At 51.2% G+C, this 17,426-nt stretch overlaps 1 protein-coding gene across 1 annotated transcript in view; it reads left to right on the top strand.

The window, feature by feature from the left end:
- LOC135519880 (sperm-associated antigen 1-like) overlaps positions 1-17,426 on the top strand; it is a 38,363-nt gene that overhangs the window by 11,170 nt on the left and 9,767 nt on the right. Inside the window, exon 12 of the mRNA XM_064945081.1 lies at positions 13,583-14,020. Coding sequence (XP_064801153.1) covers positions 13,583-14,020 — 438 coding nt within the window. The remainder of the gene's footprint in view (positions 1-13,582; positions 14,021-17,426) is intronic.

The raw sequence follows: 17,426 nt of genomic DNA, 5'->3' as shown, positions 1-17,426 counted from the left end.
CCCAGTCCTGGAGACCACCAGTTAGAAGTGACTGACCTCCAGCCCAGTCCTGGAGACCACCAGTTAGAAGTGACTGACCTCCAGCCCAGTCCTGGAGACCACCAGTTAGAAGTGACTGACCTCCAGGCCAGTCCTGGAGACCACCAGTTAGAAGTGACTGACCTCCAGCCCAGTCCTGGAGACCACCAGTTAGAAGTGACTGACCTCCAGCCCAGTCCTGGAGACCACCAGTTAGAAGTGACTGACCTCCAGCCCAGTCCTGGAGACCACCAGTTAGAAGTGACTGATCTCCAGCCCAGTCCTGGAGACCACCAGTTAGAAATGACTGACCTCCAGCCCAGTCCTAGAGACTACCAGTTAGAAGTGACTGACCTCCAGCCCAGTCCTGGAGACCACCAGTTAGAAATGACTGACCTCCAGCCCAGTCCTAGAGACTACCAGTTAGAAGTGACTGACCTCCAGCCCAGTCCTGGAGACCACCAGTTAGAAGTGACTGACCTCCAGCCCAGTCCTGGAGACCACCAGTTAGAAATGACTGACCTCCAGCCCAGTCCTAGAGACTACCAGTTAGAAGTGACTGACCTCCAGCCCAGTCCTGGAGACCACCAGTTAGAAATGACTGACCTCCAGCCCAGTCCTGGAGACCACCAGTTAGAAGTGACTGACCTCCAGGCCAGTCCTGGAGACCACCAGTTAGAAGTGACTGACCTCCAGCCCAGTCCTGGAGACCACCAGTTAGAAGTGACTGACCTCCAGCCCAGTCCTGGAGACCACCAGTTAGAAGTGACTGACCTCCAGCCCAGTCCTGGAGACCACCAGTTAGAAGTGTCTGATCTCCAGCCCAGTCCTGGAGACCACCAGTTAGAAGTGACTGACCTCCAGCCCAGTCCTGGAGACCACCAGTTAGAAGTGACTGACCTCCAGCCCAGTCCTGGAGACCACCAGTTAGAAATGACTGACCTCCAGCCCAGTCCTGGAGACCACCAGTTAGAAGTGTCTGACCTCTAGCCCAGTCCTGGAGACCACCAGTTAGAAATGACTGACCTCCAGCCCAGTCCTGGAGACCACCAGTTAGAAGTGACTGACCTCCAGCCCAGTCCTGGAGACCACCAGTTGGTTTTTAATGATATGGTAGTTGACCTGGAGTAGCCTGCTTCACAGGCCCTGTACTGTACAGTCTGTCACCAGGCAGTCAACATCTAACTGACTGTTCTATAAAACAACACTCAGATGATTCACAATTCAACACAACTCCAACCCCTTTTTCTCATGTTTCTATAACAACAGAAACATGCAAATGAGAAAAACAACTTCACCCCTTTTTCTCATGTTTCTATAACAACAGAAACATGCAAATGCAAGTCTAAGCCAATGAGTAGAATTAGAGAGACATAATATTACCATGAGAAGGTGACATAGGTGTTCTAGTTTGTTCCTTAAACACCCAACAAGTGTTTAACCAGATCAGATGATGACTGATCCTAGACCTACTAAACAAAGAGGTTATTATATTACATTAAGGCTGGCTGGCTGGTTGGCTGTTTGGTTGGTTGCCTGGCTGGCTGGCTGGCTGGTTGCCTGGCTGGCTGGTTGCCTGGCTGGTTGGTTGGTTGCAAGGCTCGCTGGCTGTTTGGTTGGTTGCCTGGCTGGCTGGCTGGTTGCCTGGCTGGTTGGTTGCCTGGCTGGCTGGCTGGTTGGTTGCCTGGCTGGTTGGTTGGTTGCCTGGCTGGTTGGTTGGTTGGTTGCCTGGCTGGCTGGCTGACTGGCTGGCTGGCTGGTTGCCCGGCCTGCTGGCTGACTGGCTGGCTGGTTGCCTGGCCTGCTGGCTGGCTGGCTGGCTGGTTGGTTGGCTGCCTGGCTGGCTGTGGGTCTGTGCTGTGGGTCTGGCTGTGGGTCTGTGCTGTGGGTCAGTGCTGTGGGTCAGTGCTGTGGGTCTGTGCTGTGGGTCTGTGCTGTGGGGTCTGTGCTGTGGGGTCAGTGCTGTGGGTCTGTGCTGTGGGTCTGGGTTGTGTGTCTGTGCTGTGGGTCTGTGCTGTGGGTCTGTGCTGTGTGTCTGTGCTGTGGGTCAGTGTTGGGCTGTGTGTCTGTGCTGTGGGTCAGTGTTGGGCTGTGTGTCTGTGCTGTGGGTCTGGCTGTGGGTCTGGGTTGTGTGTCTGTGCTGTGGGTCTGTGCTGTGGGTCTGTGCTGTGGGTCTGTGCTGTGGGTCAGTGTTGGGCTGTGTGTCTGTGCTGTGGGTCAGTGTCTGGCTGCGTGTCTGTGCTGTGGGTCAGTGTTGGGCTGTGTGTCTGTGCTGTGTGTCAGTGTCTGGCTGTGGGTCTGTGCTGTGGGTCAGTGTCTGGCTGTGTGTCTGTGCTGTGGGTCAGTGTTGGGCTGTGTGTCTGTGCTGTGGGTCTGTGCTGTGGGTCAGTGTCTGGCTGTGTGTCTGTGCTGTGGGTCAGTGTCTGGCTGTGTGTCTGTGCTGTGGGTCAGTGTTGGGCTGTGGGTCTGTGCTGTGGGTCAGTGTTGGGCTGTGTGTCTGTGCTGTGGGTCAGTGTTGGGCTGTGGGTCTGTGCTGTGGGTCAGTGTTGGGCTGTGTGTCTGTGCTGTGGGTCAGTGCTGTGGGTCAGTGTTGGGCTGTGTGTCTGTGCTATGGGTCAGTGTTGGGCTGTGTGTCTGTGCTGTGGGTCTGTGCTGTGGGTCAGTGTTGGGCTGTGGGTCTGTGCTGTGTGTCTGTCCTGTGGGTCAGTGTCTGGCTGTGTGTCTGTGCTGTGGGTCAGTGTTGGGCTGTGGGTCTGTGCTGTGGGTCAGTGTTGGGCTGTGTGTCTGTGCTGTGGGTCAGTGCTGTGGGTCAGTGTTGGGCTGTGTGTCTGTGCTGTGGGTCAGTGTTGGGCTGTGTGTCTGTGCTGTGGGTCAGTGTTGGGCTGTGTGTCTGTCCTGTGGGTCAGTGTCTGGCTGTGTGTCTGTGCTGTGGGTCAGTGTTGGGCTGTGTGTCTGTGCTGTGGGTCAGTGTTGGGCTGTGTGTCTGTGCTGTGGGTCAGTGTTGTGCTGTGTGTCTGTGCTGTGGGTCAGTGTCTGGCTGCGTGTCTGTGCTGTGGGTCAGTTTTGGGCTGTGTGTCTGTGCTGTGGGTCTGTGCTGTGGGTCAGTGTCTGGCTGTGTGTCTGTGCTTGTGGGTCAGTGTCTGGCTGTGTGTCTGTGCTGTGGGTCAGTGTTGGGCTGTGGGTCTGTGCTGTGGGTCAGTGTTGGGCTGTGTGTCTGTGCTGTGGGTCAGTGTTGGGCTGTGGGTCTGTGCTGTGGGTCAGTGTTGGGCTGTGTGTCTGTGCTGTGGGTCAGTGTTGGGCTGTGTGTCTGTGCTGTGGGTCTGTGCTGTGGGTCAGTGTTGGGCTGTGGGTCTGTGCTGTGTGTCTGTCCTGTGGGTCAGTGTCTGGCTGTGTGTCTGTGCTGTGGGTCAGTGTTGGGCTGTGGGTCTGTGCTGTGGGTCAGTGTTGGGCTGTGTGTCTGTGCTGTGGGTCAGTGCTGTGGGTCAGTGTTGGGCTGTGGGTCTGTGCTGTGGGTCAGTGTTGGGCTGTGTGTCTGTGCTGTGGGTCAGTGTTGGGCTGTGTGTCTGTGCTGTGGGTCAGTGTTGGGCTGTGGGTCTGTGCTGTGGGTCAGTGTTGGGCTGTGTGTCTGTGCTGTGGGTCAGTGCTGTGGGTCAGTGTTGGGCTGTGTGTCTGTGCTGTGGGTCAGTGTTGGGCTGTGTGTCTGTGCTGTGGGTCTGTGCTGTGGGTCAGTGTTGGGCTGTGGGTCTGTGCTGTGTGTCTGTCCTGTGGGTCAGTGTCTGGCTGTGTGTCTGTGCTGTGGGTCAGTGTTGGGCTGTGGGTCTGTGCTGTGGGTCAGTGTTGGGCTGTGTGTCTGTGCTGTGGGTCAGTGTTGGGCTGTGTGTCTGTGCTGTGGGTCAGTGTTGGGCTGTGTGTCTGTGCTGTGGGTCAGTGTTGGGCTGTGTGTCTGTGCTGTGTGTCTGTACTGTGGGTCAGTGTTGGGCTGTGTGTCTGTGCTGTGGGTCAGTGTTGGGCTGTGTGTCTGTGCTGTGGGTCTGTGCTGTGGGTCAGTGTTGGGCTGTGTGTCTGTGCTGTGTGTCTGTGCTGTGTGTCTGTGCTGTGGGTCAGTGTTGGGCTGTGTGTCTGTGCTGTGGGTCTGTGCTGTGGGTCAGTGTTGGGCTGTGTGTCTGTGCTGTGGGTCAGTGTTGGGCTGTGTGTCTGTGCTGTGGGTCAGTGTTGGGCTGTGTGTCTGTGCTGTGGGTCAGTGTTGGGCTGTGTCTGTGCTGTGGGTCAGTGTTGGGCTGTGTGTCTGTGCTGTGGGTCAGTGTTGGGCTGTGTCTGTGCTGTGGGTCAGTGTTGGGCTGTGTGTCTGTGCTGTGGGTCAGTGTTGGGCTGTGTCTGTGCTGTGGGTCAGTGTTGGGCTGTGGGTCTGTGCTGTGGGTCAGTGTTGGGCTGTGTGTCTGTGCTGTGTGTCTGTGCTGTGTGTCTGTGCTGTGGGTCAGTGTTGGGCTGTGTGTCTGTGCTGTGTGTCTGTGCTGTGGGTCAGTGTTGGGCTGTGGGTCTGTGCTGTGGGTCAGTGTTGGGCTGTGTGTCTGTGCTGTGTGTCAGTGTTGGGCTGTGTGTCTGTGCTGTGTGTCTGTGCTGTGTGTCAGTGTTGGGCTGTGTGTCTGTGCTGTGGGTCAGTGTTGGGCTGTGTGTCTGTGCTGTGTGTCTGTGCTGTGGGTCAGTGTTGGGCTGTGTGTCTGTGCTGTGTGTCTGAGCTGTGTGTCTGTGCTGTGGGTCAGTGTTGGGCTGTGTGTCTGTGCTGTGGGTCAGTGTTGGGCTGTGTGTCTGTGCTGTGGGTCAGTGCTGTGGGTCAGTGTTGGGCTGTGTGTCTGTGCTGTGGGTCAGTGTTGGGCTGTGTGTCTGTGTTGTGGGTCAGTGTTGGGCTGTGTGTCTGTGCTGTGGGTCAGTGTTGGGCTGTGTGTCTGTGCTGTGGGTCAGTGTTGGGCTGTGTCTGTGCTGTGGGTCAGTGTTGGGCTGTGTGTCTGTGCTGTGGGTCAGTGTTGGGCTGTGTGTCTGTGCTGTGTGTCTGTGCTGTGGGTCAGTGTTGGGCTGTGTGTCTGTGCTGTGTGTCTGTGCTGTGGGTCAGTGTTGGGCTGTGTGTCTGTGCTGTGTGTCAGTGTTGGGCTGTGGGTCTGTGCTGTGTGTCTGTACTGTGGGTCAGTGTTGGGCTGTGTGTCTGTGCTGTGGGTCAGTGTTGGGCTGTGTGTCTGTGCTGTGGGTCAGTGTTGGGCTGTGGGTCTGTGCTGTGGGTCAGTGTTGGGCTGTGTGTCTGTGCTGTGTGTCTGTGCTGTGTGTCTGGGCTGTGGGTCAGTGTTGGGCTGTGTGTCTGTGCTGTGGGTCAGTGTTGGGCTGTGTGTCTGTGCTGTGTGTCAGTGTTGGGCTGTGTGTCTGTGCTGTGGGTCAGTGTTGGGCTGTGTGTCTGTGCTGTGGGTCAGTGTTGGGCTGTGTGTCTGAGCTGTGGGTCAGTGTTGGGCTGTGTGTCTGTGCTGTGGGTCAGTGTTGGGCTGTGTGTCTGTGCTGTGGGTCAGTGTTGGGCTGTGTGTCTGTGCTGTGGGTCAGTGTTGGGCTGTGTGTCTGTGCTGTGTGTCTGTGCTGTGGGTCAGTGTTGGGCTGTGTGTCTGAGCTGTGGGTCAGTGCTGTGGGTCAGTGTTGGGCTGTGTGTCTGTGCTGTGGGTCAGTGTTGGGCTGTGTGTCTGTGCTGTGGGTCAGTGTTGGGCTGTGTGTCTGTGCTGTGGGTCAGTGTTGGGCTGTGTGTCTGTGCTGTGGGTCAGTGTTGGGCTGTGTGTCTGTGCTATGGGTCAGTGTTGGGCTGTGTGTCTGTGCTGTGGTAGCTAACTCAACCCCCCCACTGTAAATCTGGGGATTTGTTCTCTAATCCAACGGTCAAATCCCTCATGCTAATGGCTGCGTTGATCAGGATGCTATAAAGCCTCAATGAGCTGCTATCTGCCATTCCCCCTAGCCTCTGTCTCAGTAATATGACCTCCTACTGACTATCTGCCATTCCCCCTAGCCTCTGTCTCAGTAATATGACCTCCTACTGACTATCTGCCATTCCCCCCTCTGTCTCAGTAATATGACATCCTACTGACTATCTGCCATTTCCCCCTCTGTCTCACTAATATGACCTCCTACTGACTATCTGCCATTCCCCCTCTGTCTCAGTAATATGACCTCCTACTGACTATCTGCCATTCCCCCTAGCCCCTGTCTCAGTAATATGACCTCCTACTGACTATCTGCCATTCCCCCCCCTAGCCTCTGTCTCAGTAATATGACCTCCTACTGACTATCTGCCATTCCCCCTAGCCTCTGTCTCAGTAATATGACCTCCTACTGACTATCTGCCATTCCCCCCTAGCCTCTGTCTCAGTAATATGACCTCCTACTGACTATCTGCCATTCCCCCTAGCCCCTGTCTCAGTAATATGACCTCCTACTGACTATCTGCCATGCCCCCCTCTGTCTCAGTAATATGACCTCCTACTGACTATCTGCCATTCCCCCTCTGTCTCAGTAATATGACCTCCTACTGACTATCTGCCATTCCCCCTCTGTCTCAGTAATATGACCTCCTACTGACTATCTGCCATTCCCCCTCTGTCTCAGTAATATGACCTCCTACTGACTATCTGCCATTCCCCCCTAGCCTCTGTCTCAGTAATATGACCTCCTACTGACTATCTGCCATTCCCCCTCTGTCTCAGTAATATGACCTCCTACTGACTATCTGCCATTCCCCCTCTGTCTCAGTAATATGACCTCCTACTGACTATCTGCCATTCCCCCTCTGTCTCAGTATGACATCCTACTGACTATCTGCCATTCCCCCTAGCCCCTGTCTCAGTAATATGACCTCCTACTGACTATCTGCCATTCCCCCCTAGCCTCTGTCTCAGTAATATGACATCCTACTGACTATCTGCCATTCCCCCTCTGTCTCAGTAATATGACCTCCTACTGACTATCTGCCATTCCCCCTCTGTCTCAGTAATATGACCTCCTACTGACTATCTGCCATTCCCCCTCTGTCTCAGTAATATGACCTCCTACTGACTATCTGCCATTCCCCCTCTGTCTCAGTAATATGACCTCCTACTGACTATCTGCCATTCCCCCTCTGTCTCAGTAATATGACTGACTATCTGCCATTCCCCCTCTGTCTCAGTAATATGACCTCCTACTGACTATCTGCCATTCCCCCCTCTGTCTCAGTAATATGACCTCCTACTGACTATCTGCCATTCCCCCTCTGTCTCAGTAATATGACCTCCTACTGACTATCTGCCATTCCCCCTCTGTCTCAGTAATATGACCTCCTACTGACTATCTGCCATTCCCCCTCTGTCTCAGTAATATGACTGACTATCTGCCATTCCCCCTCTGTCTCAGTAATATGACCTCCTACTGACTATCTGCCATTCCCCCCTCTGTCTCAGTAATATGACCTCCTACTGACTATCTGCCATTCCCCCTAGCCCCTGTCTCAGTAATATGACCTCCTACTGACTATCTGCCATTCCCCCCTCTGTCTCAGTAATATGACCTCCTACTGACTATCTGCCATTCCCCCTCTGTCTCAGTAATATGACCTCCTACTGACTATCTGCCATTCCCCTCTGTCTCAGTAATATGACCTCCTACTGACTATCTGCCATTCCCCCCTCTGTCTCAGTATGACATCCTACTGACTATCTGCCATTCCCCCTAGCCCCTGTCTCAGTAATATGACCTCCTACTGACTATCTGCCATTCCCCCCCTAGCCTCTGTCTCAGTAATATGACATCCTACTGACTATCTGCCATTCCCCCTCTGTCTCAGTAATATGACCTCCTACTGACTATCTGCCATTCCCCCCTCTGTCTCAGTAATATGACCTCCTACTGACTATCTGCCATTCCCCCTCTGTCTCAGTAATATGACATCCTACTGACTATCTGCCATTCCCCCCTCTGTCTCAGTAATATAACATCCTACTGTCTATCTGCCATTCCCCCCTCGGTCTCAGTAATATGACCTCCTACTGACTATCTGCCATTCCCCCTAGCCCCTGTCTCAGTAATATGACCTCCTACTGACTATCTGCCATTCCCCCCCTAGCCTCTGTCTCAGTAATATGACCTCCTACTGACTATCTGCCATTCCCCCTAGCCCCTGTCTCAGTAATATGACATCCTACTGACTATCTGCCATTCCCCCTCTGTCTCAGTAATATAACATCCTACTGTCTATCTGCCATTCCCCCTCGGTCTCAGTAATATGACCTCCTACTGACTATCTGCCATTCCCCCCCTAGCCTCTGTCTCAGTAATATGACCTCCTACTGACTATCTGCCATTCCCCCTCTGTCTCAGTAATATGACATCCTACTGACTATCTGCCATTCCCCCCTCTGTCTCAGTAATATGACCTCCTACTGACTATCTGCCATTCCCCCTCTGTCTCAGTATGACATCCTACTGACTATCTGCCATTCCCCCTCTGTCTCAGTAATATGACATCCTACTGACTATCTGCCATTCCCCCTCTGTCTCAGTAATATGACCTCCTACTGACTATCTGCCATTCCCCCTCTGTCTCAGTAATATGACCTCCTACTGACTATCTGCCATTCCCCCCTCTGTCTCAGTAATATGACCTCCTACTGACTATCTGCCATTCCCCCCTCTGTCTCAGTAATATGACCTCCTACTGACTATCTGCCATTCCCCCCTCTGTCTCAGTAATATGACATCCTACTGACTATCTGCCATTCCCCCCTAGCCCCTGTCTCAGTAATATGACATCCTACTGACTATCTGCCATCCCCCCTCTGTCTCAGTAATATGACCTCCTACTGACTATCTGCCATTCCCCCTCTGTCTCAGTAATATGACCTCCTACTGACTATCTGCCATTCCCCCCTCTGTCTCAGTAATATGACATCCTACTGACTATCTGCCATCCCCCCTCTGTCTCAGTAATGTGACCTCCTACTGACTATCTGCCATTCCCCCCCTAGCCTCTGTCTCAGTAATATGACATCCTACTGACTATCTGCCATTCCCCCCTCTGTCTCAGTAATATGACCTCCTACTGACTATCTGCCATTCCCCCTCTGTCTCAGTAATATGACCTCCTACTGACTATCTGCCATTCCCCCTCTGTCTCAGTAATATGACGTCCTACTGACTATCTGCCATTCCCCCTCTGTCTCAGTAATATGACCTCCTACTGACTATCTGCCATTCCCCCTCTGTCTCAGTAATATGACCTCCTACTGACTATCTGCCATTCCCCCTAGCCTCTGTCTCAGTAATATGACCTCCTACTGACTATCTGCCATTCCCCCTCTGTCTCAGTAATATGACCTCCTACTGACTATCTGCCATTCCCCCTCTGTCTCTGTAATATGACATCCTACTGACTATCTGCCATTCCCCCTCTGTCTCAGTAATATGACCTCCTACTGACTATCTGCCATTCCCCCTCTGTCTCAGTAATATGACATCCTACTGACTATCTGCCATTCCCCCTCTGTCTCAGTAATATGACCTCCTACTGACTATCTGCCATTCCCCCCTCTGTCTCAGTAATATGACATCCTACTGACTATCTGCCATTCCCCCTCTGTCTCAGTATGACATCCTACTGACTATCTGCCATTCCCCCTAGCCCCTGTCTCAGTAATATGACCTCCTACTGACTATCTGCCATTCCCCCTCTGTCTCAGTAATATGACATCCTACTGACTATCTGCCATTCCCCCTCTGTCTCAGTATGACATCCTACTGACTATCTGCCATTCCCCTAGCCCCTGTCTCAGTAATATGACCTCCTACTGACTATCTGCCATTCCCCCCTCTGTCTCAGTAATATGACATCCTACTGACTATCTGCCATTCCCCCTCTGTCTCAGTAATATGACCTCCTACTGACTATCTGCCATTCCCCCCCTAGCCTCTGTCTCAGTAATATGACCTCCTACTGACTATCTGCCATTCCCCCTCTGTCTCAGTAATATGACCTCCTACTGACTATCTGCCATTCCCCCCCTAGCCCCTGTCTCAGTAATATGACCTCCTACTGACTATCTGCCATTCCCCCTCTGTCTCAGTAATATGACCTCCTACTGACTATCTGCCATTCCCTCTGTCTCAGTAATATGACATCCTACTGACTATCTGCCATTCCCCCTCTGTCTCAGTAATATGACCTCCTACTGACTATCTGCCATTCCCCCTCTGTCTCAGTAATATGACCTCCTACTGACTATCTGCCATTCCCCCTAGCCCCTGTCTCAGTAATATGACCTCCTACTGACTATCTGCCATTCCCCCTCTGTCTCAGTAATATGACATCCTACTGACTATCTGCCATTCCCCTCTGTCTCAGTAATATGACCTCCTACTGACTATCTGCCATTCCCCCTAGCCTCTGTCTCAGTAATATGACATCCTACTGACTATCTGCCATTCCCCCTAGCCCCTGTCTCAGTAATATGACCTCCTACTGACTATCTGCCATTCCCCCTCGGTCTCAGTAATATGACCTCCTACTGACTATCTGCCATTCCCCCTCTGTCTCAGTAATATGACCTCCTACTGACTATCTGCCATTCCCCCTCTGTCTCAGTAATATGACCTCCTACTGACTATCTGCCATTCCCCCTCTGTCTCAGTAATATGACCTCCTACTGACTATCTGCCATTCCCCTCTGTCTCAGTAATATGACCTCCTACTGACTATCTGCCATTCCCCCTCTGTCTCAGTAATATGACCTCCTACTGACTATCTGCCATTCCCCCTAGCCTCTGTCTCAGTAATATGACCTCCTACTGACTATCTGCCATTCCCCCTCTGTCTCAGTAATATGACCTCCTACTGACTATCTGCCATTCCCCCTCTGTCTCAGTAATATGACATCCTACTGACTATCTGCCATTCCCCCTCTGTCTCAGTAATATGACATCCTACTGACTATCTGCCATTCCCCCTCTGTCTCAGTAATATGACCTCCTACTGACTATCTGCCATTCCCCCTCTGTCTCAGTAATATGACCTCCTACTGACTATCTGCCATTCCCCCTCTGTCTCAGTAATATAACATCCTACTGACTATCTGCCATTCCCCCTCTGTCTCACTAATATGACATCCTACTGACTATCTGCCAACCCCCCCTCTGTCTCAGTAGTATTACATTCTTCTGACTATCTGCCATTCCCCCCTAGCCCCTGTCTCAGTAATATGACCTCCTACTGACTATCTGCCATTCCCCCTCTGTCTCAGTAATATGACCTCCTACTGACTATCTGCCATTCCCCCTCTGTCTCAGTAATATGACCTCCTACTGACTATCTGCCATTCCCCCCTCTGTCTCAGTAATATGACCTCCTACTGACTATCTGCCATTTCCCCCCCTAGCCCCTGTCTCAGTAATATAACATCCTACTGACTATCTGCCATCCCCCCCTCTGTCTCAGTAATATAACATCCTACTGACTATCTGCCATTCCCCCTAGCCCCTGTCTCAGTAATATGACATCCTACTGACTATCTGCCATTCCCCCTAGCCCCTGTCTCAGTAATATGACATCCTACTGACTATCTGCCATTCCCCCTAGCCCCTGTCTCAGTAATATGACCTCCTACTGACTATCTGCCATTCCCCCTCTGTCTCACTAATATGACATCCTACTGACTATCTGCCATTCCCCCTAGCCCCTGTCTCAGTAATATGACCTCCTACTGACTATCTGCCATCCCCCTCTGTCTCACTAATATGACATCCTACTGACTATCTGCCAACCCCCCTCTGTCTCAGTAATATGACCTCCTACTGACTATCTGCCATTCCCCCTCTGTCTCAGTAATATGACATCCTACTGACTATCTGCCATTCCCCCTCTGTCTCAGTAATATGACCTCCTACTGACTATCTGCCATTCCCCCTCTGTCTCAGTAATATGACCTCCTACTGACTATCTGCCATTCCCCCTCGGTCTCAGTAATATGACCTCCTACTGACTATCTGCCATTCCCCCTCTGTCTCAGTAATATGACCTCCTACTGACTATCTGCCATTCCCCCTCTGTCTCAGTAATATGACCTCCTACTGACTATCTGCCATTCCCCCTCTGTCTCAGTAATATGACCTCCTACTGACTATCTGCCATTCCCCCTCTGTCTCAGTAATATGACATCCTACTGACTATCTGCCATTCCCCCTCTGTCTCAGTAATATGACATCCTACTGACTATCTGCCATTCCCCCTCTGTCTCAGTAATATGACATCCTACTGACTATCTGCCATTCCCCCTCTGTCTCAGTAATATGACATCCTACTGACTATCTGCCATTCCCCCTAGCCCCTGTCTCAGTAATATGACATCCTACTGACTATCTGCCATTTCCCCCTCTGTCTCACTAATATGACCTCCTACTGACTATCTGCCATTCCCCCTCTGTCTCAGTAATCTGACCTCCTACTGACTATCTGCCATTCCCCCTCTGTCTCAGTAATATGACATCCTACTGACTATCTGCCATTCCCCCTAGCCCCTGTCTCAGTAATATGACCTCCTACTGACTATCTGCCATTCCCCCCTCGGTCTCAGTAATATGACATCCTACTGACTATCTGCCATTCCCCCTCTGTCTCAGTAATATGACCTCCTACTGACTTTCTGCCATTCCCCCTCTGTCTCAGTAATATGACCTCCTACTGACTATCTGCCATTCCCCCTCTGTCTCAGTAATATGACCTCCTACTGACTATCTGCCATTCCCCCCTCTGTCTCAGTAATATGACCTCCTACTGACTATCTGCCATTCCCCCCTCTGTCTCAGTAATATGACATCCTACTGACTATCTGCCATTCCCCCTCTGTCTCAGTAATATGACCTCCTACTGACTATCTGCCATTCCCTCCTCTGTCTCAGTAATATGACCTCCTACTGACTATCTGCCATTCCCCCTCTGTCTCAGTAATATGACCTCCTACTGACTATCTGCCATTCCCCCTCTGTCTCAGTAATATGACCTCCTACTGACTATCTGCCATTCCCCCTCTGTCTCAGTAATATGACCTCCTACTGACTATCTGCCATCCCCCCTCTGTCTCAGTAATATGACATCCTACTGACTATCTGCCATTCCCCCTCTGTCTCAGTAATATGACCTCCTACTGACTATCTGCCATCCCCCCTCTGTCTCACTAATATGACCTCCTACTGACTATCTGCCATTCCCCCTCTGTCTCAGTAATATGACCTCCTACTGACTATCTGCCATTCCCCCCTCTGTCTAGGAGAATATGACCTCCTACTGACTATCTGCCATTCCCCCCTAGCCTCTGTCTCATTCTTCAGACCAGATCGTGTGTGTGTGTGTGTGTGGTTGTTCTCCACCCCTCCCCCTCTCTCTCTCTGCATCACCAACGGCTTGCTGGGCTGCCTTGTTAGAGAGAGAGAGAGAGACTTCCTGAAACTCTATCAACCCCTCCCCCCACTGTGATGTAACCGCTGACTGCTTCCTGTGGGTGTGTTCTGTGCTCGGCAGCTTGTCCGGTTGAGCCGAGCGAGGCAGTGGGAGGGGAGAGTGCTGCTGTTGCTCCTGCCGAGAGGGGAGACATGGGAAATGCTCAGAAGAAGCCCCACGGCAGAGGAGGGGAAGGGGGCCCCAGCCCGCACACAGACCACAATTCACACGGAAGCCACTGGAAAAACCGGGGAGGCATTGCAGAGAAGTACAAGGTGAACCAACAGGATTCGACGTCGGACAAGGGTCTGTGGAACGGAGCTCAGGGCTCTGGCAGGAGGGACTCTAAGGGAGCCCGGCCGGTTGGGGGAGATGGAAGCAACCTCGACGCCCCTTGTGGGGCCCTGCCCCCACCGCTGGCCCGGCTTAAGAACGAGGGAAACCTGTTCTTTAAGAATGGACAGTTTGCTGATGCGCTGGACAAATATTCCCAGGCCATCACGGGCTTCACAGACTCCGGTAGGTTCTCAGTGTTGTGGCGTTGTGTCTGCGTGACAGAGCTTTTACTAATAACTCTCGTTCATCTCGAGTTGAGATTTATAATAACTTAGTGTGACGGGCTATTCAAAATTACATGTTCGTTTTGTGTTCTTCCGGGCATTTTCCACGGACATTCCCCCCAAAAACAACCGTATGTAGGTAATCTAGCAACTAATGCCGCTGCTTTCGTGATTTCATGAGGTTAAATCAGGGTGTTGTTTTGCCACTACTGGCAGCTGGTGCTTTCAGTGATTGGCCACAGCAAACCAAAGGTCAGCGCATACCGCAGTCATACAACTAACCTCTGGAGCAGCAATGTTATTCTCTTCACTGAATCACATCACATGACAGTGTAACGTGTCATTACAGCAGCATTTAGCCAGTCGGTGGGATGTGATGTCATTACAGCAGCATTTAGCCAGTCAGTGTGATGTGATTTCATAACATGTCATTACAGCAGCATTTAGCCAGTCGGTGGGATGTGATGTCATTACAGCAGCATTTAGCCAGTCGGTGGGGTGTGATGTCATTACAGCAGCATTTAGCCAGTCGGTGGGAAGTGATGTCATTACAGCAGCATTTAGCCAGTCGGTGGGATGTGATGTCATTACAGCAGCATTTAGCCAGTCGGTGTGATGTCATTACAGCAGCATTTAGCCAGTCGGTGGGATGTGATGTCATTACAGCAGCATTTAGCCAGTCGGTGGGAAGTGATGTCATTACAGCAGCATTTAGCCAGTCGGTGGGATGTGATTTCATAACATGTCAATACAGCAGCATTTAGCCAGTCGGTGGGATGTGATGTCATTACAGCAGCATTTAGCCAGTCGGTGTGATGTGATGTCATTACAGCAGCATTTAGCCAGTCGGTGGGATGTGATGTCATTACAGCAGCATTTAGCCAGTCGGTGGGATGTGATATCATTACAGCAGCATTTAGCCAGTCAGTGGGATTGATGTCATTACATCAGCATTTAGCCAGTCAGTGGGATGTGATGTCATTACAGCAGCATTTAGCCAGTCGGTGTGATGTCATTACAGCAGCATTTAGCCAGTCAGTGGGATGTGATTTCATTACAGCAGCATTTAGCCAGTCGGTGGGATGTGATGTCATTACAGCAGCATTTAGCCAGTCGGTGGGATGTGATGTCATTACAGCAGCATTTAGCCAGTCGGTGGGATGTCATTACAGCAGCATTTAGCCAGTCGGTGGGATGTGATGTCATTACAGCAGCATTTAGCCAGTCGGTGGGATGTGATGTCATTACAGCAGCATTTAGCCAGTCGATGGGATGTGATGTCATTACAGCAGCATTTAGCCAGTCGGTGGGATGTGATGTCATTACAGCAGCATTTAGCCAGTCGGTGGGATGTGATGTCATTACAGCAGCATTTAGCCAGTCGGTGGGATGTGATGTCATTACAGCAGCATTTAGCCAGTCGGTGGGATGTGATGTCATTACAGCAGCATTTAGCCAGTCAGTGGGATGTGATGTCATTACAGCAGCATTTAGCCAGTCGGTGGGATGTGATGTCATTACAGCAGCATTTAGCCAGTCGATGGGATGTGATGTCATTACAGCAGCATTTAGCCAGTCGGTGGGATGTGATGTCATTACAGCAGCATTTAGCCAGTCGGTGGGATGTGATGTCATTACAGCAGCATTTAGCCAGTCAGTGGGATGTTTTGTAATTACAGCAGCATTTAGCCAGTCAGTGGGATGTGATGTCATCACAGCAGCATTTAGCCAGTCGGTGTGATGTCATTACAGCAGCATTTAGCCAGTCAGTGGGATGTGATGTCATTACAGCAGCATTTAGCCAGTCGGTGGGATGTGATGTCATTACAGCAGCATTTAGCCAGTCGGTGGGATGTGATGTCATTACAGCAGCATTTAGCCAGTCAGTGGGATCTGATGTCATTACAGCAGCATTTAGCCAGTCGGTGGAATGTGATGTCATTACAGCAGCATTTAGCCAGTCGGTGTGATGTGATGTCATTACAGCAGCATTTAGCCAGTCGGTGTGATGTCATTACAGCAGCATTTCGCCAGTCGGTGGGATGTGATGTCATTACAGCAGCATTTCGCCAGTCGGTGGGATGTGATGTCATTACAGCAGCATTTAGCCAGTCGGTGTGATGTCATTACAGCAGCATTTAGCCAGTCGGTGTGATGTCATTACAGCAGCATTTAGCCAGTCAGTGGGATGTGATGTCATTACAGCAGCATTTAGCCAGTCGGTGGGATGTGATGTCATTACAGCAGCATTTAGCCAGTCGGTGGGATGTGATGTCATTACAGCAGCATTTAGCCAGTCGGTGTGATGTCATTACAGCAGCATTTAGCCAGTCGGTGGGATGTGATGTCATTACAGCAGCATTTAGCCAGTCAGTGGGATGTGATGTCATTACAGCAGCATTTAGCCAGTCGGTGGGATGTGATGTCATTACAGCAGCATTTAGCCAGTCGGTGGGATGTGATGTCATTACAGCAGCATTTAGCCAGTCGATGGGATGTGATGTCATTACAGCAGCATTTAGCCAGTCGGTGGGATGTGATGTCATTACAGCAGCATTTAGCCAGTCGGTGGGATGTGATGTCATTACAGCAGCATTTAGCCAGTCAGTGGGATGTTTTGTAATTACAGCAGCATTTAGCCAGTCGGTAGGATGTGATTTCATAACATGTCATTACAGCAGCATTTAGCCAGTCGGTGGGATGTGATGTCATTACAGCAGCATTTAGCCAGTCGGTGGGATGTGATGTCATTACAGCAGCATTTAGCCAGTCGGTGGGATGTGATGTCATTACAGCAGCATTTAGCCAGTCAGTGGGATGTTTTGTAATTACAGCAGCATTTAGCCAGTCGGTGGGATGTGATGTCATTACAGCAGCATTTAGCCAGTCGGTAGGATGTGATTTCATAACATGTCATTACAGCAGCATTTAGCCAGTCGGTGGGATGTGATGTCATTACAGCAGCATTTAGCCAGTCGATGGGATGTGATGTCATTACAGCAGCATTTAGCCAGTCGATGGGATGTGATGTCATTACAGCAGCATTTAGCCAGTCGGTGGGATGTGATGTCATTACAGCAGCATTTAGCCAGTCGGTGGGATGTGATGTCATTACAGCAGCATTTAGCCAGTCGGTAGGATGTGATTTCATAACATGTCATTACAGCAGCATTTAGCCAGTCGGTGTGATGTCATTACAGCAGCATTTAGCCAGTCGGTGGGATGTGATGTCATTACAGCAGCATTTAGCCAGTCAGTGGGATGTGATGTCATTACAGCAGCATTTAGCCAGTCAGTGGGATGTGATGTCATCACAGCAGCATTTAGCCAGTTAGTGTGATGTCATTACAGCAGCATTTAGCCAG

This window comes from Oncorhynchus masou, chromosome 29 (assembly GCF_036934945.1).
Source record: "Oncorhynchus masou masou isolate Uvic2021 chromosome 29, UVic_Omas_1.1, whole genome shotgun sequence".
Taxonomy (NCBI): Eukaryota; Metazoa; Chordata; class Actinopteri; order Salmoniformes; family Salmonidae; genus Oncorhynchus; species Oncorhynchus masou.
The sequence above is the reverse complement of the archived record's forward strand: the minus strand, read 5'-3'. Positions and strand labels throughout refer to the sequence as shown.